This window comes from Castor canadensis, chromosome 8, assembly GCF_047511655.1.
Source record: "Castor canadensis chromosome 8, mCasCan1.hap1v2, whole genome shotgun sequence".
NCBI classification, from domain to species: domain Eukaryota; kingdom Metazoa; phylum Chordata; class Mammalia; order Rodentia; family Castoridae; genus Castor; species Castor canadensis.
In genome coordinates, this window is record NC_133393.1 from 20,369,078 (window position 1) to 20,394,055 (window position 24,978).

At 50.4% G+C, this 24,978-nt stretch overlaps 1 protein-coding gene across 7 annotated transcripts in view; it reads right to left on the reverse strand.

The window, feature by feature from the left end:
* Scube3 (signal peptide, CUB domain and EGF like domain containing 3) overlaps positions 1-24,978 on the reverse strand; it is a 35,621-nt gene that overhangs the window by 4,946 nt on the left and 5,697 nt on the right. For 2 of the 7 annotated variants that reach the window (XM_074082372.1, XM_074082376.1), the window contains exons 2-22: positions 20,173-20,295; positions 18,840-18,965; positions 16,402-16,536; positions 15,361-15,486; positions 15,072-15,188; positions 12,896-12,943; positions 10,542-10,658; positions 8,786-8,908; positions 8,189-8,305; positions 7,110-7,235; positions 6,682-6,798; positions 6,439-6,543; positions 6,055-6,171; positions 5,576-5,734; positions 5,118-5,333; positions 4,613-4,774; positions 4,250-4,417; positions 3,547-3,708; positions 2,931-3,128; positions 2,100-2,252; positions 1,908-1,987 (exon numbers count right to left, since the gene is read on the reverse strand). In XM_074082372.1, the coding sequence (XP_073938473.1) occupies positions 1,908-1,987; positions 2,100-2,252; positions 2,931-3,128; positions 3,547-3,708; positions 4,250-4,417; positions 4,613-4,774; positions 5,118-5,333; positions 5,576-5,734; positions 6,055-6,171; positions 6,439-6,543; positions 6,682-6,798; positions 7,110-7,235; positions 8,189-8,305; positions 8,786-8,908; positions 10,542-10,658; positions 12,896-12,943; positions 15,072-15,188; positions 15,361-15,486; positions 16,402-16,536; positions 18,840-18,965; positions 20,173-20,295 (2,795 nt within the window). The remainder of the gene's footprint in view (positions 1-1,907; positions 1,988-2,099; positions 2,253-2,930; positions 3,129-3,546; positions 3,709-4,249; positions 4,418-4,612; positions 4,775-5,117; positions 5,334-5,575; positions 5,735-6,054; positions 6,172-6,438; positions 6,544-6,681; positions 6,799-7,109; positions 7,236-8,188; positions 8,306-8,785; positions 8,909-10,541; positions 10,659-12,895; positions 12,944-15,071; positions 15,189-15,360; positions 15,487-16,401; positions 16,537-18,839; positions 18,966-20,172; positions 20,296-24,978) is intronic. The other 5 variants (XM_074082374.1, XM_020164087.2, XM_074082373.1 and 2 more) reach the window with 4 other exon arrangements.

Sequence of the window (24,978 nt, forward strand, 5' to 3'; positions counted from 1 at the left end):
GTCTCTTCTCATGCCTGTCTTATGACAGCAGCATCATGTGTAGAAAGCCAGCCAGGTGCTAGGCACTGGACCGTAGAACTCAGATCTCCTGACCTCTAGGCTGGTGCTCTTTCCACTGCATCTGTGCAGTTCTAAAATAGGGGGCTTGCAGTCTTTCACCCTCACTTTAATCAGAACAGCTGCATGACTTTATGCATTGCAGTATGTTTGATTTATCTGTTTGAGGCCAGGTCTTACTGTGTTGCCTAGGCTGGTCTTGAACTCCTGGGCCCATGCTATCCTCCCACCTCAGCCTCCCAAGTAGATGGGACCACAGGCATGCACCAATGCACTTGGCTACATTTGATTTGAAATAATAAGCCTAGATGCTTAAAAATGTTTAAAAAGTACTGTTGAAATTATATTCGATATCTGTATGTTCCAGGAAGTTTTTGTCATCATAGATTTTATTTCGATGATAATGTAAAAATTACAATAAATTCAACTTTTTTTTTTTTAAAGTACTACATCTTGAGCCTCTCAACTAGCCCTTTTTTGTGATGGATTTTTTCGAGATCAGGTCTCACGCACTATTTGCCTGGGCTGGTTTGCCTCCTGAGTAGCTAGGATTACAGACATGAGCCACTGGCACCTGGTTTAAATTCAACTTTTTTTGCAGTAATTCTACAACTAAGATTACAATTTCTTTTTCAGGGCGGGGGCAGTAATGGGGTTTGGACTCAGGCTTCACACTTGCTAGGTAGGTACTCTACCATGGGAGACATACCTCCAGCGGTTTTTGTTCTGGCTATTTTGGAGATAGGCTCTCATTTTTTGCCCAGGCCGGCCTGGATTGTGATCCTTCTATTTTATGCTTCCCACTGTCCTGGGATAACCACATCCAGGGAGTCTTGCTAACTTTTTGCCCAGGTTGTCCTAGAACTGCAGTCTTTTCAATCTCAGTCTCCCAAGTAGCTTTTATTTTTATATATATATTTATATTTTTATTAATATGTAATATTTTACGATATATATTTATATGTAATATATTATTATTATATATTATATATATATTTGCAGTACTGGCGTTTGAACTCAGGGCCTCATGCTTGCTAGGCAGGCGCTCTGCCCTCAGCCCTTTTTTGCTTTATTTTTTGGATAGGGTCTCATGTTTTTACCTGGGAGTTGGACTCAAACTGTGACCCTCCTGATGCTGGGACTACAAGGCATTTGCTACCACAGCTGGCTCAAGACTATAGTTTCTCAAGTAAGGTTTTCTCAAATTGGTATCCACTGACCTAGGGTGTCTACTCCCTTCTTCAATGTTGGAAACAACTTTTTTCCTTTCACAGACATCTAGGGGCTTGAAATGTGGCTCAGCGATAGAGTGCTTGCCTAGCATGCGCAAGGCCCCCCTCAGCACCACAAAAAAAACAAAAAAGGAAAGTAGGAAGGAAGGTAGACGGTGTCTACATATGAACTGATCCTGAGAAACCTATGCTATGCTGTTCCTTCTTTGTGGAGCTGGGAAGAGGAAAGCAAGGAAGGGACTTATGCAAGAGCATCTTACTATACTTTATTTCCCTGTATTTGTTTTGTTTTGTTTTCCCCTGCATCTCTTTGATGGAAGAGGTAGAGACATTGTTGTCTCCTCACCATCCCTTTCTCTTACCCTAAGTTGTGATACAGTGTGACGACACTGTAGTCACCTGAGTTGGGCTTGAGTTCCAGCTCTAGTGTGAGGAAAGTTCTTTAGCACTGTGCCTCAGTCTCCTCATCTGTAAAGTAGGAATGATGAACGCACATACCTCACAGAGCTACTGTGTGTATTGAATAAGAATACTCATCTTGGCTATTAGCATGTAACCCACACGTTATTACATGCTCATTAATGTTAGTTGTCACTGTTGTTGTTAATATCCACTTGCCTTTAAGATCTCCTGGTGGTTTTCAGAGGCATACAGCCGGCCATCCCGCACAATGTCTTCTACCAGTTGCTCATAGTCCTCTGTAAAGTTGATCAAGGAAGGGGTGGTCAGGGGCAGGAGCTCTTCCTGCTTTTCTGGTTCTTTCCCAAGACCCATAAGCTTCCCCTTTCTCACCCACCTCCCCATGCTCACCATCATAGGTAACATAGGGAATCTGGAAGCCACGGGCACTGTTGGCCTCACTGGTCTTGAAGTTGATCCAGAGTTTCCTGGACCGGGCAGTGAAGGCAATGGGGCGCTCATAGGTCTGGCAGGTCTCATAGGTGGTAATGGAAGATGGGGAGGCTGGCAAGGCAAGCAGAAGGTCAGTACAGCAGCAGGCTGGGCTACCCAAACCCTGCTGAAATGAGGACTGTGGGCAGGGGCAGAATCTCTGACAAAGGTTCCTTTCCCCCCAAATACACACATATCCCCTAACACCCACACATCCCCTCCCATTGCCCCCTGGGTTCCTCTGCAACTCTGATATTCAGACATTCATACAGTGTCTGAAATTAGAGATTTTATGTATTTATTTATTTATTTATTTGTGTGAACTCAGGGCCTACACCTTGAGCCACTCCACCAGCCCTTTTTTTATGACAGTTTTTTTCGAGATAGGGGCTCATGAACTATTTGCCTGGGCTGGCTTTGAACTGCGATCCTCCTGATCTCTGCCTCCTGAGTGGCTAGGATTATAGGTGTGAGCCACCAGGACCTGGCTTGAAATGTGACATTTAAATGAACAGAAAAATGGCAAAAAGGCTAGAATTAGAAGATGATGCATGTAACAGCATCAGGGTTCTGGCCCCAGTGCTGGCTTTCTTCCTCTGCTCCCCACTAAACAAACCTGCACCATTTATTGTTAGCTTCTTCCCTCACAGTTTCCTGACTTCATTGCCCCCAACTCTTCCTGTACCAAACTCTCCCTCTCCCAACGAGATTCCATCTGCCCTTCCCTGGCCCAGCTCTGCAGTCACCCACAGTTCTTTCTCATGACGAGGACATCCCCACACTCGTCCTCAGATGGCAGGAAGATCTCAGGTACCACGATAAGGATCTTGCGCTTGGGTGGGGGGTTGATATTCCAGACACACTCCACGCCGGCTGGGTAGTTGCCCGGGTAGTTGGGGGACTCGATATAGCCGGTGAACTCACCTAGCTCCCCACCACACTGGCGATCTGCAGCCAGGCCCCGGTGGATAGAGTGAGAAAGAAAAAGGAAGTCAGTGGGGAACCCGGTTGGGGAAACTGAAGAGTTTGAAGTGTAAGTCAGACATATGGGCAGCTACAATCCTTGTATATAATCTGCTATCTAAATTCTGGGTCCACCTTCCTTCCTACCCTTTTAGTACCTTCTCTTCTCATGTCACCTGTCTCTACCTCCCCATACCTGTCTCCAGGGAAAGGATGCTACAGGGGTCAGCCTAGCAACTGACCTAGAGATTCAGTGGGTTGGGGAGAGGTGAAGGGTTAGGACTTTCCTGCTTACCTACCCACCGGGCCTGTTTCCTGTTGGCTAGCCACTCCTCCCTTTCTTTCCATGCCTATTGCTCCCAAGTCTCTATCCCCTTTTTCCATAGCATGGCCTGCCACGTACTCTTGCACTGGGCCACACTGGTGGAGCCATCAAAGTCAGTGCTTGTGTTTCCTGGACAGCGGGTGCAAAAGTTCTGACGGAAGTCTGGTTGGTAGGAGCCCATGGCGCAGCGGATACAGCGATGAATACTGGTATTGTAGTAGTGACCTGGGGAACACTGGACTGCAGGCAAGTGGGAGAACAGAAGGTAAGATTTCGGGCAAGCGAGTATTCTGGGGCATGGGATGGGCAAGTCACGTTCATCATGGTGAGTTAGGAGATCAGAGTCCAAAGTTCCTTCCAGGGTTCCAACCTTTCCCGGTCATGCCAGAATTGAAGCCCAGGAAAAATAAGCTTTCCAGAACAGTTAGCTCTAGTGCCAGTCCTTTTCCCTTGGGCACCAAGCATAATGCTAAAACTCAGTTAGGGTGTGAGAGGACTGTGCCACCAGGTCTCCAAAGCAGAGGGGACACTGAGACTGTTTATTTTGTATCCCCATGCATGAGCTGATGGATGGCTGTGTGGTGTGCTTGGTCAGGCAGCTGGGCCTTTCCTGCTTTGGAGAAGATGGTGGGATAACATTCTTAGGTTTACTCTGGAGACTTAAGACAGTTTTTTAGGGTCCAATGCACTATCACTTGTACAACAGAATGAGGGACTTGGAAAGTTTTTGAGAGCAGCTAGGGCTAGGGAGTACCCTATCGGGGGCAAGTGGCTCACTCACCTTTGGTGTCACAGTCTTGGAAGGAGATGGCCCCCTCATGTTTGGTGGTGAGGCCCCCACCACATGGGAAACACAGGGTCCGTCCTGCTTCAGGTTGGTAGGTGCCACGTGGGCATGGCTGGCAGGGCTTGAACCCATCTATAGAGTGTTGGCCAGGTGGGCACTGACCTATAATGAAGTAAGGGCCCAATTCTGATGGGGATGGTTCTGAGTCATGCCCACAGAGGTCACCCATTCTCAAGGGAATAGACATACAAATAGGATGTCAACTAGGAGAGTGGCCTGGAGCCTGGGCCTGCCCTTTGGGAAATCCCATGTATGGGTGTCCCAGTGCCCACCCTAACCCAGGTGTTCCCCTGGCACCTGCACACGTGGTGATGTTGGTGGCTCCAAGAGGCCCATGGGCATCACTCCCAGGGCAAAGGTCGCAGGAGAGCTGCCCTTCTTTCTCCTGGAAGGTGCCCGCTGGGCATGGCACACACTGCTCCGTCTGGCCGTGGTAATACGTTCCCTGCGGGCAGCTGACTGAGGGAGAGTCGGCCGCGCTAGCCACCCACCCCCCATTTCCCACCACCCAGGCCTAGGACTCCCCTTCCCACTTGTTCAGATTTGGGAGAATCCCTTTGTCTGGGAATAAACAGAATCTGCTTAGAGAGGTGAGGAGGTCAAATTTGTGTGCAGGAAGGCTGCTGGCCCTGCCTGATATCCAAGATGTCAGCCTGGGACCAGGGAAGAGAAGATAGTGGGTGGGAAGGTCTTGACGGCCTTATATTTTCAGAAATGCATCTGAGGCCACAAAGGGTCCTGCTCTGAGCCAGGCCCAAGGTGGGTCTTCCCCACTCCCCTGCTCCCCAGCAAGGTCCCTTACCACACTTGGTGCCAGCACGATGCTGCCCGGGCCTGCAGACCTCCACCAGCTCTGCTCGCTCCCCAGCTCCCAGGCCTGGCTTGTGGGCCAGCTCATAATCAAGACCTGCCAGGCGCAGGAGGAAGCGGTCTTGGTTGATGGACTTCCTGAGCATCTTTAGGGAGCCTTTCAATCGCCGTTCCATCCGCTGCCGGAGGCAGGGCAGCCCGCAGCCAGCTGGGGGCAGATGGTGGTACGAATTGGAAAGAAGAGAGAGACTGGCATGAGTAGGATGATAGGGGAGCAAAGATGGGAGCTAGGAGGGGCAGGTAGAGAGACAGCCTTGGGCTTGCTGTGACACAGGTGCACAGGGTCTGTCTCTAGTATAGGCTCTGTCCCTTCCTTTTGCTGCTGAGGCAGGGTTTCCCGATCTTTGCCCTCCCCTGCAGCCCTCCACTCAACAGTGTCCCCAGTCCCACCTGTGGTTTCTTCAGCTCTGACCTCTGCTTCCAGTTCCAGGGTGAGCCGGGTGACCTCCTTGCCTGGAGGGGTCCGGGCCCGCCGGCCCTTGCCCTTCCGAGAGGAGTCACACTTGAGGTGGATGAAGGTGACCTGGCAGTCAGAGCAGGGGGCACCACCTGGGGGACAGGCCTTGTCAACCTCAACCTCGGGGGGGATACCCTGGGGGCAGGGAAAGCTGTTCTTCCCAACTCTCACTTCCCACCCTAACCCAGATGGACCTCCCTGGATTTCTGACTACAACCCTCTCAATCCTCATTTGGTCTAGGATAATAGTTGGTGGAGGGGAGTAGCCTGGGATTTCCTTGGGCCCCATATCTACAAGTTCAGAATGCTGGTGGGTTCCTGGAAGAGAGCTCACTAAAGGAACTGAGAGGTGGAGAGGGTTTTTGTGGCCAGACAGCCTGTTGGAGGTTGGAGTGAGGTTCTCAGTCCACACCTGGCCCCGGGATTCTGCTGGCCTCCTCCATTTTGCTTTTGTTTCTCAGGTGCAAACGGCACTTGGCGTCCTTGATCTTGAAGGAGGCCCGCTGTTTAACCGACAGCACTGCAGCCTCTAGAGGGATGGTAGAAGCTCAGTGCAGTGTGGGGAACCTCTGGGGGTGGGGGTGCTGTGGAGGGTGTTGCGAAGCTGGCTGGGGGTTGGGGTTATGAGAGCCAAGGGGATCAGATGTTAGGGGCCTGAAGGAGTGAGACAATAAGATTGGAGAATTACAGAGCAATGAAGGAGATCCAAGAAAACGTGAGGCCAGGGGCATTAATGAAGAGAAATAAGGGGTCAGTGGAAGAGAGGTAAGTGGAACTGGCTTGGGCTGGTGCTCACCATGGCATTGGTTGGAGCTGGTGCTGTTCCCAGGGTGGCCGGCTCGGGCTGGAGCAACTTTAGGGCTGGGGGTGCCACAGCTCACAGTGAAACCGTTCTCAGACTCTGAGAGAAGGGGCCCATCAGCACCCTCGCCTGCCCCTGAGCCTCCTCTGGTTGGAGGAGTCCCAAGGTGGCAGCGCTTCTGCTGAGCAGCCAGCCTTTCCTTCCTTGTGCCCCAGCCCCTCAGCTCCTCCCATGTACCTGGCAAAAACCGGGCCCGAGAGGGGCAGGTCAGGGCACAGGTGTCCTTCTTGCCAGACCGGTTGCAGCTGAGCATGGCTTTTGAGGCCCCAGGGCTGCCCTGACACTTCACTGGCTCTAGGAAGGGGAGAAAGGCCTGAGGGAGCGGGTGGGGGTGGAGGGACTCTTCTCCCACCCTTTCCCTCAGTTGGTTAATGTGGAGGAAGAGAATCAGTCACATGCAGAACTACTGCTGTGCCCATGGAGACTGAGGAAGGGATTATTTACCATACGCTTTATGTCTAACTCAGATGCCTACATTCTCCACCCCTCCCTCCCTGCCCCTCCTCCCAACACACACCTTTCCAGCCTGGTACTTTGCTCTTCAGGACCCCAGCCCTTCCCTGAAACCACAGTGCTATATCTAGCCAGCAGAGGGCGCCGCGCACCTGTGCAATCCTTGCCATTCCAGTGCAGGCGGCCCTGGCCTGCTGGGCAGGTACACTGGTAGCTGCCAGGAGTGTTGAGGCAGCCAAAGCGGCAGCCTCCCCGGTTCATGCTACATTCATCCACATCTAGGGGAGGAGAAGGAAGACAGACAAACAGCAGTGGGGTTGGGGAGAGGAGCCAGGCCGTGAAGATCTTCTGTTAGAGTTTCCTGACCCATGTGAGACAGTAAGGTCTAGAGGCCTCCTGCATAGCACTGCGTCCACTGCACCCATCTTAACAACACTCATCACTGTTGAGAGGGTGGATCTCATGGTAAAGATTCTAACAATTAACACATTTTTTTGGCAGTACTGAGGTTTGAACTCAGAGCTTCAAGCTTGCTAGGCAGGTGTTCTACCACTTGAACCACACTCCCCAGCCCTTTTTTATCTTCAGTTATTTTGTGGAAAGGCTCTCACATTTTTGCCCAAGGGCTGGTCTCACACCTACGATCCTCCTACCTACAGCCACCCACATAGCTAGGATGATAGACACAAAACATCATGCCCAGATTGTTAGTTGAGATGGGGGTCTTGCTAACTTTTTGCCTGGGCTGGCCTCAAACTGCTATCCTCCTAATCTCTGTCTCCTAAGTAGCTGGTATTACAGGCATGAGCCACTGTGCCCAGCCTTAATACAAATTTGTATTTGGTTCTCTGGCCTGAGAGAGCTCAAACTTCCTCCCTTTATCTCTGTTTCCAAAGGAACCATTGAGAAGGGGCCAAGCTGACCAGCTTTTTAAAGCCTTCTATTCCTTCCCACGAGGAGGGCTTCTGTTTTGGAGCTGAGGATGGGTGTCCAGGGAAGTGATGAGATAGAAGGTAGGGATTTTGGAGGCGGATGCCATTCCCCAATGCCCCATCTCCCAGCTGGCCTTCAGAAGCTGCATTAATTCCTCCTGTTTCATCACAGTAGATGCAGACACGGGGTGTGTACCCAGGGACTGCCCACAGACACAGCCAAGACAGGGATTTGGTCAACTGGAGGTGAGGAGGTAAAAGAGGTCAGGGTGGCTGGGAGTGAAAGCTTGCTGGCTTACCCCCACAGTGGGTGACACCATATAGCAGGTAGCCACGATGGCAGAGACACTGGAAGCTTCCTGGTGTGTTGACACACATGTGATCACAAGTCCGATCAAAGGAACACTCATCTATATCTGGAAGGGCAAGAATTCAAGCCACTGAATCTGTCTTGGGACACGTGCCCCATGCCCAAGTGTGAAGGAATCAAAGTGTGGGAACCCCTTAAGTTGAAAGACACCCTATTTATGGCCTGGCCCTAGATCAGTGACCAAGCAGTGCTGACCCATCTTCTATGCCCCCTCTACTTGGGAGTCAATGGAGTCAGGGACTGCAAGGCCTGGTGCCTATGGACCAGGACCTAACTGTGAGTCGTTAGGCAGACTGTATTCTGCCAAGGATGTGGACTGGGGAGAGGTGTATCCCTCACTTCTTGCCAAGCTGTGTGCTCCAGTGCAGAGCTCCACTGCCAAAATGATGGGGTGCTGTTCACCCATCTGCAGCATGACACTATCTGCACTCTCCACAGTGTCTGCTGAGTTCCTGGACTCCGGCCCCAAAGAACTCCCACCCAAAGAACTCTCCCAAGATTTTCACCTTGGCCCAGGTCTGCTCACCCTGGCAGTTCCTCTCATTGATGAGAAGCTTATAGCCTTTCTTGCAGCTGCACTCAAAGCTGCCCACTGTGTTGCGGCAAATGTGGTCACAGCCCCCATTGTTCAAGCGGCATTCGTCTATGTCTGGCAAAGCAGAACATATTGAATAAAACAATATTGAAGTCTGGGAACAAACAAGAAGGCAATGTCCCTTCTCACAGATAAGGGAAATCAAGGAGGGCCTGGACCCGCCCCTCCTGACTCATCTGTCACTCTCCTGCCTCCAGTTCTTGGCTGTTCAGGGATCTGTGGCCATTATTAACACCTCTCTTTGGGGACTGAGTCCAGGGACCAGACTCAGGGCATCAGAGAAATACCTAGAGAAGGGAGCAGGTGGGCATTTGGCTGATGGTGCCCCTTTCTCCAGCTGATGGCTACTCCCAAGAAGGCTTGGTGGGGAGAGTTAACTCTTTCCTGTCCCCCACCAATCACAAGGGGCCAATCTAGAGTGCCGATCAGTGGGCCAAGGAGAGGTGGAGAGTCCAAAGGGACTCACTGGAAAGAGACAGCTTTCAGGGAGGAGCTGGGAAAGACGCCAGACAGGGAGGACTTCCAGGAGAGCCAGTAAGGCTGGGTAGCTGATGGGGGAGGTGGGGGCCAGGCAGGGGGCTGGACTGGGAGAGGTCTGGAGAGACTCAGGCCTGAGGCACCTTTCAGCACCAGAGAGGGAAAGAGGGTGGGTGAGCGGCTTCCTTCCTGAGGTCAAGTTCCCCAAGCTGGTGGCAGATAGGACCCAGGCTACTCACCCCTCCTGGAGGGGAGGGGGCAGGGAGGGCAGCCTTCCACTTCACTCTTAGCATACCTGTCAACAGTCCTTTCCAGCAGGAAACCTCTCGACTCTGGCTGGCTGACCTACTGCCCCAGCCCTCCCCCTCCTCGCAGCTGCTGGGCCAAAAGACACAAAGAGGGAGCCTAGAACTCCTTCCAGTCCCCATTCCTTGTGACTAGGGGACAGACCTGATGAATCATTATTTTCAATATAGCTACCCTCCCTTCCCCTCCGCCCCCCCCATTTTCCCCATCCTCCCCCAGAACTGGCTGATTAAAAGAAGGGAAAGTAGGAAGGATAATATGGTTAGCTATCTACTGTAATGACAGCTAATGGGAAGTGTTTGTCATGTGCCAAGCTGTCTTCTAAGAACTTTGTATATAATATTTAGTCCTCACAGCACACCTAGGAGCATAGTGCCAGGAAAGAAATGGATCAGTGGTCACAGTGCTAGAAAGAGGCAGAGCTGGGATCTGAACCCAGTAACTGTGCTCTGACATTGTGCTGTCCTCCTCTCCATTGGCTATTGCATCCTCTCTAAGGGAAGAGATGGTTTCCCCAGAGCCTACAGGAAGGTCTGAGGCATGCAGGTTATGAAGACTGTGGAACACACCTGTGACCTCACACACACACACACACAAAGTCAGTGCTCAAATATCCTTCCAGCAGAGGGACATGTGAATAACATGTTCACTAACTAACTGTAGGGGCCAGGGATGAGAGTAAAGAAACAAGGGAGAGTCAGTCAGAGCACTAGAGAGATGGCTAGACTTCTGTCCCCCTTAAACCAGAGTGGGAGAGGTCTACAGAAGATACCCCTTAGCCTTGTCCTGGATTCTCTATGAGAAGGGGGTTGAGAAGGTGTCATTCCATAATAGCTACTGCCTCTCTGGTCCCGCCTCAGCCTTACCAAAGGTCCCTATGCTCCTGTCTTCTTGAAGTCCTTACCTTTGCAGGTTTTCCTGTCTGGCTGCAGCATGAAGCCCACAGGGCAGCTGCAGTGGACACCAGTTGCTGCATCGTGACACTTACTGTCGCAGCCTCCATTGTTAACAGCACAGGTCTCTGTTTAGGAGGGAGGTGGGGAATGGTAATGGGGTTATTGGGCTAGGAGAGTCCCAAACTCAGGTTGTGGAGAGCACAGAGGCCCAAGAGAAAGCTTTAGCTGCCTCCCTGTGCTTCGGCTCCCAGCCCCCTTCCTTCCACCACTCCCAACCCCCAGCCCCTCACCAGTGCAGCCAAGCAGTCCATTTCCCCTGCCCCCTACTTGATTGAAACAAGGTGGACAGCAGTGAGGCAGGTACAAGCCAGAGCTGTCAGGCAGGAATGTGCTGAGGGGTGGGGGAGGTGGGGAGCAGGAGGGATGGGAACTGAGTGTGGGGTTCTGAACACCAGGGATCAGGAGGGACAGATGGGAGTTTCTTCCTTGTCCCACTGACCATCTCTTTGGTGTGTGGGTGGGAACGCAGTGGGACAGTCTTACTGCAGGTGCCTTGGGAAGAGTAAGCCTGGGGATTCCCGAGACAGCCAAGGGAAACCCATCAATTTCTCCCCCTTTGCTCCCTGCCCAGCTGTCTTAACAATCCCAGCTCAGAGGGCACAGCATGTACCGGGTTATCTACCTTCAACCCCTCCCAAGCCCTCCTTTTAGTTCCACCTGGAGATAAGCTGGCTGTTTGGTTGTTTTCTTTCCTGACTGGGGAGATAATGCAGGGGAGGGGAGGGACTGAAGGAGAAGAGTCCAGAGAAGGAAGGGTAGGAAAACGTAGGTGAAAGAGCCTCAGAATTAGACAAAACTAAGAGCCTTATTTTCACTAAGTCTCTTCTGGTGTTCCCTCTTGGCTGCTGAGTTTTCCTTTGCTGAGAGGTTCAAGGGTCATTCTTCCTATTTGCTGAATTCAGAGCCAGAGCAAAACAAGCTTAAACAGCAGCCTGGGAGAGGCAGGCAAGTCCAAGGAGAAACCATAAAGCTCCAATGGTGCAAGAGTCTGACCCAGAGACTGGGAATGTTGTGGACCTTCCTCTGGGGGCGGCTAGAATTCTCCCCCTACAGAGAGAATTCCAAGGCCTCCTCTAGGGAAGAGGGGAGAGGGGCTCTCAAAATCAGGAACTGAAATAAGAAAAACTCCTAAGATTCAGCACCCTCCCACACACACACACACACACACACACACACATACACACTTGTCACCAATGAGGGCAGCATGCCAGGGTTCCAGAAGAAACCTGCCTCTGACCATGGGTCCCTAGCCTTGTCCTGGTCCCTCAAATACCCAGATCCAGGAGCAGCCACAGTGGGATCTCCTCTGCGTCATTCTCACCTTAGCGTCTCATAGGATTCCTGAGACCATGAGGAACCTGAGTTCAGGTTCCAAGTCCAGCCTCCCTGCAATAGCACTCCGAGAGTAAGAGGCCTACTGAGCCCTGGAGCAGGGAGAGGAGAACAAGATCCTTCTGAAGGCCCTGGGATGGGGCAGCAGAGCTGGCATGATGTCTATCCCAGGCTGTATCAGGAGACTGGGCAGAGCTGCCTACCTGTGCAGTACAGTGTTGCTCAGAGCAGGGTGAGACACCAGGCCACCATAGCTCATATTTTGCTCTCCGGGTCACAGAATGAAAACCACAAGCTTCCTCATGCTTCCTCTGTGCCAGGCATTTACCAGATACCATATACAATCTAAGTCATCACAGCACCTGAGGGAGGACTGCCACTCTCCTCATTTAACAGTAGAACGAGCTGAAGATCAGAGAGGAAAGGAGCTTGCCTGAGGCCAGGATCCAAAGTCAGGTCTGAACTCAGATGCCACACTTGTGACCATCAGTGGGTAGCGAATGGCTGGTGATGTTGGGACAGTGACCTAATATGGGTAAGACCCCGAGAAAGAATGCCCAAGGAAGGGATGTCATCTGACCCTATCATACCCTTATCTGAGCAGCACAGAGGACATGACAGATAAGATGGAGCTGGCTGGATCTTTCACTGTGTAGTGACAGTGAGGGGCAGATGGCTGGGAGGGGGTTGGGGTACTAGACGGTGATGTGGGCAGAGGTAGAGGAAGAGGAAGGACGGTAAAGGAAAAAGGAAGCCAAGATCAACATGAAAGCTCCCAGGTCAGCTCTCAGAGACTCAGATTTCCTGTTACCCAATGGGCCCAGTGCCTGGGCTGTTAGGGGAGCCCTGCCGGCAGGCTGGGGTCCAGTTGGGCTGGGCTCAATGAACATGCGGTTAGTGGGAGCCCCAGCGGGTTAGCCATTCCCCTAGCAAGCCAGTGAGAGCAAGTGGAGAGAGCAGACATATTTACCATTAGAAACGGCCTGAGTGGGGATGTGCTGCTCTAGCCGCCTTTCCCCTGTTTGACATTGTAAAAAAGCTGTTTAGATGCTGGGCAGGTGCCATTATGGCCCTCTGGGCCCCAGACCCTCCCCACACCCTCCTCCCCCCTGCAAGCCCAAACCACTAGCCCCAAAGGGTGAGCCCTGGGACCCCTACAACAGTCACTCTCAGCCACGTCCTGCCCCGTGTCTTCAAAGAAGCCAAACTCCCAAATGAACAAAACTGAGTCTCAGGGAGAGGGAAATTTTGGTCCCCAAACCAAACAGCATGCTAAAGGCAAAGCTAGCATGCAGTGTCAAATCTTACAAACAGCCAAATCCCAAGTCCCAAAGAGTGCCCAGCCTTTCAGTTCAACTACGCCACCTTCTCAGTCTCCCCACTAAAACTGAACATCCTGGTGGCCCCAAACAATGAACTTTCCTCTTCCCAAGACAGGTAAACTAAGTTCTATGAGAGCAGAGGAAGAGGATTGGAAAGAGCCCAGCTGTAGGCCCTAAAACAGCTCTCTTCCTCCTCATTTGCCATGGCCCAGATGGCGGAGTGGATCTCGGGTTAGACAAGAGCTCAAGCTTTTAATAGGGGCGTTTTCAGAAGCAGCCAGGTCTGGGACTGGGTAAACAGAAAGAAACCACAGAGGGATCTGGGCCTCAAGTTTATAGGCCCCAAGCTCTGTCCCAACTCATGCATCTTTCCACACAGTTTATTTTTTATTTTTTTTGAGACAGGGTCTCGCTAAAGCTCAGGCTGGCCTCAAACTCATGATCTTCCTGTCTCAGCCTCCCAAAGTGCTGGGATTAAGACACCGCGCCCAGCTGCATGCAGTTTCTTTCAGGACACTCCAGCAATGTGTGATTATGTCCAGAGGGTGGTGAGAGGTTTGAAAAGCACAACTACACTATGAGACAGAGTGAAAGGAACTGGAACACCCCAGCTCAGAGAAGGCAACACGAAAACCTAAACATGTTTTTGGGTATTTGAAGAGTTAACTGAGAGGGAACATGGAGCCGCAGGGTTTTCAATTACAGAAGCACTATAGAACGCTGTGTACAAGTTTCTGAAGCAGATGCCTGAGGGAACCCTGTAAGAGCACCATCTGCTCCCTTGCCCTTGTGTCTGCAGTGAAGGGGACAGGTCTCTGGAGTGGTGGGGGGAGTCTGGTTCTTAAACTGAATGCCAGGTCTCTGACATACAGAGGGACTATGTTCACAGTTCTCCTTCCCCAGCCTGTTGGAACCCACCAGATGGACAGCCCTCCATACACACCTGCCCCCACAGAGCAAGCATGTCCTGCCTGGCTCAAGACCCAGCCCCGCCCCCAGCCAAAGCTCTCCCTTTCCTTTCTCTCTTCTCCAAGGGATGTCTTTTCCCATCATCATCTCAGCACCAAAGATCTGAAGACTTAGGGAATTAGGAATTAACTTTCAGGAATTCAGCTTATCTAGGACACCTGGAAGATATGTGAGGCAAGGCCTAGGAATTTAGGAAAAGGGATCCAGACACTGAGAGGGTGGGAAGGCCGGAGTAGGTGAGGAAGGGGGCACGCTACAGGTGGGTTGACAGACAGCAAGTGCCACTGGACACTGGAATAGAAAAGGAAATCAGTCATGGGTGAAGGTTATAGAAAGGGGATTTGTAGGAGGAGTGAAGAAAGAAAGGATAAAGAGGAAGAAGATACCTTGGAGCTAGGAAACCCTGTCAGTTCTGGGCTGGTTGTTCCAGGAAAAAACAATGGGTCCTACCCTCAGTTCCAGAGTAGGAATGGTGAGCCATGACAGCTCTTCTTGGCCACACCATTCCCCCAGGGCCTAGGGCAAGCCTAATTAGCTGGTTTCTCCAGCTCTCTTCCCTCTTATCCCCCACAGCCTTGGTTATCCAGCACCTCTGCTAATAATTCATAGGCGGAAGAGGATGGTGAGGCTTGTGGGATGGACAGAGGAACCAAGTTGGAGAGGGGAAGAAGGTCAAGGGAGTCCTTCAGTCTCTCAGTTTTCTCTCACTAGATCTGGCATCATCTGGTCTTTACCCCCTCACCAGTTGCTCTGTGTCCAGTACTGAGTCCCTGATCCCCATTCCCCCCAGTTTCCAAGGGCTCCCTCCCACTCCCCCATCATAGGTGACCTGAGTTCTTCCCTGGCCTCACCCACCGATGCATGTCTTCCCATCGGTATGGAGCACAAACTTGACATGGCAGCCGCACCGGGGACCCTGTTCTGTGTCATCGCATGTGTGTTGGCAGCCACCGTTACCATAGTTGCATGTCACTGCACAGAGGAGGCAGAAGGTCTGTCAGCTTGCTTCTCCTGGGTACTACAGATCTCCAAACCTGGACACCAGCCCTCTTCCAAAGTTGTCCTGTTCCCTCCCAGCCTTATCCTCTTGCTGAGCCCCACATCCCTCCTCCTGTCCCCGCCCCCCCCACCCCAAATGTCTTACATTTACAGTCCCGTTGGTTCTTGGTGAGCTCGAAGCCAGGGCGGCATTCACAGGCAATGCCTCCCTTGGGGGTCTCCCGGCAAATGTGGGCACAGCCATGGTTCTTGTTCATGCAGTTCATTCCTTCTAAAAGGGAAGAGAAGATGCTGTCTGTATCCCTGAATGCCTACACGGGGTGGACGTAGTAGAGGCAGTTGGGGGCCTAGGAAATAGAGAGGAGACCACTGAGGTTGCAGTGCAGAGAGGGGCTGCCCCTCCCCAGGCCTCCTGTCTGGCACATAGAGCTGGGTGTCAGGGAGCTGAACTTAAGAGCCATTCTGAATGATATATTAATTGGTACTGACAGCCAACCCCAAAAATACCTGCATGGTAGACCTGTCCTTCAAAAACCCAGTGTCTAATAGTTGCCCCGCACTATGCTAAGGACTTGGGGGATTTAGGAAAAACCCAGAACGATCTAAGTCATGAGCTCAAAGGGCTTACCCTCAAACTGGAAACTGGGAAGGAGAGAAACAGCAATTGAATCAGAGGTGAGCTGGATGTCTTTGGTACAGATAATTGCTATGCTACAAACAACTATTAAGCTTCCACTACATGCAGGGCAGTATGCTAAGTGCTGGGGATATACAGATGGATTAGACATCGCTCTGCCTTTGGAATGTCACAGTCCAGGCAGACACATGTGCCCCACTCTTCTTCCCAATCTTCCCAATCCAGGACATAGAGGAAGGCTTGGGTGAGGCCTCTAAGGCCTTCTCTAAGCAGCAGCTTAGAGAAACTCAAATAACTACAATTATAATGACATACACCTCAAGTTTGGACTGGAGAACATCCCAAAGTAGCCTCAATCCCATACTAACCCAACTCCAAGTTAATTCGCCAGATTTTTCTCTAATACAGAATCTACGCATGGAGCTCTTAGGATGTGATTGAGTTGTAGGACAAAGAAGGAGCTGGCAGAGTTGAGAGGGGAGGGTACAAGGGGAAAACTGGGAAGAGAAGTCTGGTGTGGAGGGAAGCCATACTGGGTGATGGGCTAACCTTCCGGCCGCTGGATGCAGGTGTGCTGGTTATCACTGAGGAAGAAGCCTTCTCGGCAGTGGCACTCGTAGCTGCCCATCATGTTGACACAACTCTGCTGACAGCCGCCATTGCCCTCAGCACACTCATCCACATCTGTGCAAGACAGGTGATTGGTGGGGCTGTGGTGTGCAGGCCAGGGTCCAGGGTATGTCCCCAGACTTCAGCACAAAGGGCTGAGGGAAATCTTAAGAACTCAAGCCCTTCCCTTATCTAAGTCCTGCCTTCAGCCAAACAGTTCTCACCCTCTTGTCAGCTAATATTCCCCTGAGTGTGAAGAGACCACCCTTAGCGGGCAGAGCCGAGAACTAAGCAAGTGTGTGTGGGGTGGCATTTGAACTTGTCTCACCTCCTTTGCCCTCACTGCCCTCACTGGCCTCACTGTTGAAATTTGGCCAGAGAGCAGAGATCAGGAAAGGAGCCAGAACAAGAGGAACAGTGATGAAGATAAGGATGGAGATTGGTCAGATGGTCAGGGAGAGATAACTAGGGGTGGTGGCTGGTTGTGACAATAGCCAGGGAATCAGAGAACCTGGAGATGGCTCTGTTCAGAGAATGCTATGGTCATGGTGCTGAGGTTGGCAAAGGCAGGGTGGGGGAAGATCGCTGGGCCTCAACTCCTCTCAGCCAGAGACCATTTCTGTGGACAGGCCACAACCCTGTCCTTCCCCTCCTCCCCCCACGCCTGGGCTTGCAGCCATACTCCCTAGCCTTTCTCCTATTTTGGTTTAACAAAACAAAGTCTGACAGCTTGGCAGGGAGGGGTGGGGAGAGAGCTGCCAGGCCACACCCTAGACCCCAAAGTCACCACCCTCAGATCCCATAGCTCAGCTCATCCTGGGACTCCCAGTTCAACACCTTGACTCCATCTCTATGCTATTGCCCTTCCAAGTCTACACTCTTCTTAGTTTGCCTCTTGGGTTAGAGATTGGAGGCCAAATGGAGCAGCTAGTAGCTGGGCTCCTGAGGGCCTCATATGCTCCTCCCTTCCCATCCTCTCTGCTGAGCCTGCAACTTTCTGGCCAAGGGCAGAAGGGACTCAGATCCAGCGGGCTCTTGCACGAGAGATGCACCTGTTGGAAAAGCTATGAAGGTGTGCTTTCCCCTGTCGTGTCTTCCAGCTCTTGCCCCATCCTACATTCCATCCTATTTGTTCCCTTCTATGGAGGAGCAAATGTGGCTATGTTATTATAGCAAGTTCTTTTGTCCAGTTCTGTGGGGAAACTGAGGCACACGGCATGGGTAGCTTTCTCAAGGTTTCCCTAAGAGCCAAAGGTAGGGTTAAAACTTTCAGCCCTAACCCTAGATAAATCTTTGATCCTGACCCTCTCCTACCTATCACTCTCTCGTCCCTTTCATTGCTTCTCCCCAAAATACTTATAAGGAAATGAGACTTGATGACAACTGGAAGCCAAAAAACTCAGAAACTGGTGTTCACAGTCCTGTAGGAACTCCCTGTTCTGCTCCAAGTGCATCTTCTCTTCCCAAAGGAGCCCCAAAGGGTGCCTCCAGGTGCCTAGGCAGGGGAAGGCCCTTCCATGGTAGCTGAAGTGGTAGGAGAGGTGGCCATGGGAACCTGGGTTTGGAAGATTGAGTCTGAGGAAGGGTGTGACAGTGAGAGGCCACTCTGTATTAAGGAGGCTGTGAGGCCAATAGGGCCTTGGACAAGTAATCTATTTGGTCAGGTCGGGTCAGGCCCGAGCTAGCCTGCTTTCTGGGCATTACTGCTCTTGCTTCTTTTCTGTTCCTGTTCTTCTATGCTTCCAGTGCTGTTTCTATGTTGGCACCAGAGAGAAAGAGTTTGGGAGAGGACCCCTGGGTTCAAAGCTCAAACCTTTTTTTGCTTGGGCTTCATGTTTTTTTCCATGGGGAATAATCTTACTTGGTCTCAGTAACTTTCCAAAATGACAAGAGACCAAAGTTGAATTCAGCTCCCTAGAGATTCTATCTTTAATCCAGCTCCTGGGATGAAGGAGACTGGGTCAGATTGAGGCCTTAGAAGTGTGGGGAGGGTGAGACTGGACAGTGCAGGAAGATCCAGGAGAAAGCCAGCCTGCAAGGACCAGGTGCTTCAGGGTCCAGGGAGGCAGCAGCATCCATACCAATTAATTTCTCCCACTTATTGAGCCTCTGCTATGTGCTAGGCTGCATAGGGCTCTTTACACGTTTGCCCATGCAGCTTTTGAGGAGGGTTTTACCACCTCCATTTCAGAGGTGAGGAAGCTGAGATTCCCAGAGACTATTTCACTCACCCAAGGCCCAATACCAAGGGGAGACTGACCTTGTTCTCTTGGAGGAATGTAGCCCCTTTTGATCACTGTCCCCTCCTTGCCTGGGAAATGCTGAAAACAGCTCCTTCCCTATAAGATACCTGCCCCAAACACCCCTCCTTTGCTCACCCAGACAGTTGTGTCCATCATGTGCCAGATGGAATCCATCGTAGCAGGTACATCGGTAATTACCAGGAATGTTGACACAGTCGTGCACGCAGCCTGCATTGTCCTCTCGCTCACACTCATCCACGTCTGTTGCAAAGAGAAGCTGAGAGAGCTGTACTCACCCGTGTACCCCACTAGCCACCCCTGGGTTCAGGCTTGTGGTTCCTTTTGAAAAACACATATAACATTCTGTGTGTGTGCTTACAGTTACATTTATAGTGTACAAACCATTTTGTACATTGCTAATTTTCATCTAAACTCAGTGATAATTCACATCTCTCTCCAGTCTAATTACCACTGTGTTCCTCTATTATAACTTATTAATCCATTTTCTCTATTGTTAGAAATTAATTTCTTTATTTTACTTTAATAAAAATGCAGTAAAGGACATCTTTGTCAATATCTTTGTTTCTTTGGATTTCCTTTGAATGAATCCTTAAGAAAAAATTCCGTAAGTCAGAAGGTATGAATACCTCCTAAGGTTCTTGCAAGGTATTACAAAATTACAGTCAGCCTTCTATATCCATGAGTTTCACATCCACAGATTCAACCAACTGTGGGTCCAAAGTATTAAAAAAAAATTATGTCTGTATTGAACATGTACAGATATTGTTCCTGTCATCACTCTGAATAATATAGGATAACGGCTATTTCCATAGCACTGACACTATATTAGGTATTATGGTAATGTAGAGATGAATGAAAGTGTACAGGAGGATTACACAGGTTATAAGCAAATAATTATGCTATTTTATATAAGGACTTGAATATTCTCAAATTTTGGTATCCTTGTGGTGTCCTGGAACCAATCCTCCTTGAATACTGAATGACAACTATACTTTTCAGTTTATAATGCCAGCAGGAATTAATGAATGTACCTTGTCCACTGAAGTCTCACCAATACTCAAGATCATAATTTTAAAGTAATATCCCAAGGTTACTTTAATTTGCATCGCTTTAATTACAAGGGGAAGGAGGAAGTGCTTGCCATGTGAACTTCCCTAGGGAATGAGGACTCTGTGTCCTCACCCTCTGTGATCATGGTTAGGGGTATAAAGGTGGAGGCTCCATGTCCAAGGAACCTCAGGCCTTATGCCCATGATTCTCGTGGCCCACCCCACCACCTGTGACTCAGCTGGTCTGCACGTAAACCTTTCTGGGAAAATGCAGCCACCCTTCCTTGGCCAGTGGGGGGCTTTGGGCTTTAGGGTACTGCAGTGTGGCCAGTGGAGGGCAGTGAGTCTGGTTTCTGCTATCCTGCAGGCCCCCTGCTTGGGAGCCTGCCCAGTCTCACCTTTGCAGTGTTTGCCATCCCCCGTGTAGCCGGACTTGCAGATGCACTTGTATGACCGTGGGGTGTTCTGGCAGATGGCATCGATGTGGCAGTGGTCAGTCCCCTCCACACACTCATCCACATCTAACAGGGGCAGAGGCGGTGCATGAGACTCTTTGGTGGTGTTGCTTAAAGGGAGGGTCTTTTTTTTTTTTTTGGTGGCGGTACTGGGTTTTGAACTCAGGGTCCTGTGCTTGCTAGGCAGGAGGGTCCTGAAGGTGGGTTTCCCAAAGGCAAAATCCTCTCTTCTGTAAGAATAGCCAGCCCCCTCCCACAACCCTCTAACTTCAGAGACAACAGACTGTAATTTCAGGAATTCAGAAAGAACCCCCACTGCCTTCAAAAATACTGAATCCACAATGACAGCTAAATTGTCATTTAAAACAGTCCCCTTCCATTTAAAAACAAACAAAACCCTGAGACTGGTTAGGTACTTGACAGTGATTAGAAATAATCAACCTAGTGTGAATTGGTTTACCTTTCTTAGGAGCAGACTTAGAGAGAGGAAAAAGAGACAAGGCATGGGGACAATGGCCTCTGGGAAAGTGGCTGGTGTCTAGTGCTCACAGGTGATTAAAGGACAAAGAAGGGAAATGGGGCATCTGGGTGGTTCCTCATCTGCCTCACCATTCTGCTTCAGAACAGGCCTGCTCCAGCTGTAATCCCAGCACTGGGGACTCCAGGACAGGAGGATCTTGACTTCAAGGCCAGATTGGGCTACTTAGCAAGAAACACACAAAAAAACCGTGCCTGCTCCCACCTGACCACATGGCACAAAGAAGCTTTAGAAGAATGAAATTCTATCTCAGAATATTGTCACTGGCCCCTGTGCTGCCAGTAGCAGAGGAACCAGGAGCTGGCAGGGAATGGCAATGGTAAGTGTAGCCCTCTTGCTCTCCAGCTGACCCAGGCAGGTGTCCTTCCCCCACCCCAGCCCACAGCTCCTTTGCGCTAACAGGTGGGACACACAGAGCTACACCAAAGAAAGAGGCCACTCCAGATGTGGCAAAATGAGAGTGGTTAAGAAAGGAAGAGCCTTTGAACAAAGGATTCCAATGTTGTAGTTATAGTGCCAGTAAAGCTGAAGTGAAATTTGGAGGTGTTTAATTTGGGAAAGGAATTACACTGAGGACTGTGGGGTTCACAGGTGACTCAGCCCAGCCAGAAGGACAGACAAGTAACAGGAAGCAGGATGTGGTGGGTGTCGTGAGGCATTAAAGATGAGGTGAGGAGGTCCTCAACCTTGACTGTATATCAGAGCCAATTTCCCTGGAGATGCCCAGCCTCCAGAGATTCTGGTTAATTAGCCTGGACTGGGGCCTGGCAATCAGGATTTTTCTAAAGCTTCCAGGTAATTTTATTACGCAGCTAGAGTTAAGAAGCTGTGTTACCAGGATGATCTAAGGAAGAAGAGATTATTTCTAACTGTGAACTAGGAAACCAAAGATTGAACACAAGTAGCAACGTGCCAGTAAAAAAGATAGGATTTGAAGCCAAGACATCTGACTTCCAAGTGTGGTTTGTTGGCTATAAAATTGCCTGAGTTTTGTTAAAATGCAGACTCTCAGGCCTTTTTCTAGATCGACTGAATCCAGATCCTTAAGGCATGTGATAAACTTTTACTGACTGCATGGATGAATAGACCAGTAAGCTATCCAGTTTATAGATACCCATAATCCCATGCTTCAGATGAGATGAGACATGTTCAGGGTGGTATGACCATAGATGAGCCCTTGCTTCAAACAGTTATTTGTCCTCTGCTCGCATACTTCAAGAAATACTAGAGGGCAGATCTGAAGTATTGAGGGGCTAAGAAGAGAACTAAAACAGGACAGGTGTCCCAAACACACTGTATCAGATCTTCCGGGCTTCTGTTCAGTTCTGCACTCTATCCTCCAACTCTCTCCTACTCGGCAGCCATCCAGCATGTCCAGGGATCCTGAGTGCTGGGAGTCTGTCCACACTTCTCTGTAGTCCACTCAGGCTCTGCAGTCATGTGTCCAGCTGCCTACCACCCTGGGAAGTCATCCCAAAGTGAAAAGAATGGACAAGGGGCATGGAAGACTAGCTCATAAGCAAGGAGAAAACAGACCTTGTAGAATCAGTTTGTTCAACTGATGGGGAGAAAATGGAACCAAGAAATGTACCATCATAGGAAGATCATGAGCCCTAAGAACCAGTCAGTCCCAGACTGAAATCCAGCTCTAGATTCTCTAGGTCTCTAGGGAGGCTTTTCTTATTTTTTATCTCTTCCCTTTTATTTTATTATTATTGTTATTGCTATTATTGTTATTATTAGTAGTACTACAGGGATTTAAATTCAGGGCCTCATGCTTGCAAGTACTCTACCACTTGAGCTATGCTCCCAGCCCTTTCTTCGCTTTAGTTATTTTTCAGACAGGGTCTCACACTTTTTCTGGGGGCCAGCCTCAAACCATGATCCTCCTATCCATGCCTCTCCATAGCTGGGATCACAGGCCTGTGTTACCATGTCTGGCTCCATTCCTTTGCCTTTTTCCCTCCCTTTGGCAATAGTGGGGTTTGAACTAGCTACAATATGGCTATTTAAATTTAAATTAATATAAGATTTAGTTCCTCAGTTAAATCAGCCACAGGCCAAATGCTTGACAACCACATGTGGCTAGTGGCTACGACAGTGTCCAACACAATCTCACATTTCCAACAGTACAGAAAGTTCTGCTGGATGGCACTGCTCTGGGAGTTCCAGGCCAGCCACAGGGAGACTCGTCTGGAAGTCCTTCCTCTGAGGCTGTCTCACAGGTGCTTGCCTCTGAATCTGTTGGTGCTTCCCTAGGGTCTGCACCAGGCTCTCTGGACCTCTAGTTCTTCCCTCTGCCTCCCATCCAATGCTTACCAGTACTAGAGTGGACTGTGAAACAGATCACAGCAAACTTGGGCCTGCTGGTAGTCTTTAGACCCCTCCGGTAGTGGGCTCTTCCTGTAGTCTTACCCGTCTCTCTCACCTCCCTGTCCACAGTGCTTCTCCCTATTCCACTGAGTCTGCTCTGGAAGACTTTATCCCCCATCCTCTCCCGTTCCCTCCAGAACACCTGACCAACGCTACTCTTTCCACACATGCGCACACATCTCATTCCTCACATTCACATTGGAGATGTGTTCCTCTCTCTTCTTCCAGCCACACTGTGCTCAGCTTCTTCAAAGCTCTTCCTGGTAAGCCCTGTGGCTGGCGAGTTCCTGGTTCTGGCTGACTCAGTTGCCTCTACTCATTTACTGCTGAATTGCTCTGCTAATACTTTTAACCCTTGTCGTGTAACCAGTTCTACTTTCCTCTCTTGGCTGGGCACTGGTTGGAGAAATTTGGTTGAAACCAACTGTTTAGTTAAAATCTTTTGAAGCAAAACAGGCCTAAGGCAGAGAGCCATGAAACAGGCCCCAAATTATAGCCAACACCTCCTCCTCCCTTTGCCAGCTCCTTTTTCCATAGCTTCCTCCCACCACTGCCAACCCAGGATTTGTCCTTGCAGGGATCCCCAGCATGCACAGGCACAGTCTCAGCTTAACCCATTCCCCCAGGGAGCAGCTATTTACCAGCTGGTAAACCAGCTGATGCTGTTAGGCATGGATTGGTGTCAACTGATGAAGGTCTAACCCCTGGCTGCACGCTGGAACCCTTGGGACCTCACAAAAAATGGGAGTACCTAAGCGCCTCCTAGACCCACCAAATCAGGACCTCCTGGTGAAGGTGGGCTACTGTCTGTCCCACTTTCCCAGCTCAGATAAGGTGGGTGAACTATTTGCTCATGCTGGGAAAAGATCTGGGGACAGCAACATGACAGAATGGTTAAGAGGAGATTCTGGAGTGACACTATATCAGCTCAAATGCCAACTTGACCCGTGTCTGTGTGGTCCTGGGCCAGCCTCTGAACCTCACCTGCTGTCTTCTCTGCCACAAGCGTGAAAGGAGTCAGGGCAAACAGTAAGTGCTGTATGAAGGTGGCTATATTATTCTTTCTTTCCAACTTTCTCCCTGGTGTCTTATGGGATGCTTGCTTCCTGCTGAACTTAATACTGCAAGCTCCTGAAGGCCATGGCTTCTGAACCCTCGACGTCCATGCCACAGCTGGAGTACAGTTGCGCAGACTCATTCAACCACTCAACAAACAGCCATAGAGTACCTGCAGCACGCCAAGCCCAGGCTTGGTTCTAGGGATTTGGCAGTGAACAAGACAGACTAATGATATATCGAAGGCACTTCGGAGAGCTCTGTTAAACAGGTGGATAGAGGGTGGGGGGTGTAATTCTATCTGCCATGTCCCCTCTGTCCTGTGTTACCTCAGAGCAGAAGCTTGCTCCTTTATTCTCCTGAGACCCACCGCTATTCTGGGTGGAGGACAGTCCCAGGAAATTGAGTCTTAAGAGCAGGGAGACAGGAAACTCAAAGAAGAATAGTGCCCACTTCAGTGCATCCATGTGATGAATGCTGGAGCCAGAAGAGACTGGGGACAATGACGGGATCTCAGGCTTCTCAGATGTCATCTGGGGTGGCACCAGGCATCTCTTATGAAACAGATGAGGCAACTGAAGCCGAGTGAGGTTATCTTGGGAAAGAGCAAACAGCCAGCATGGCGCCAGGACCCAGGTCTTCCTACTGCACTACCCATTGTCTTCTGGAAGCACTTGAGGGAGGGATCCAAGCCTTAGTCATTGTTGCGTCTCCCCAGGCCCCACTCAGCCCCTAGTTCAGCAGAAAGCAAGCCTCCAGTGCATAGCCATGGGATGGAATGG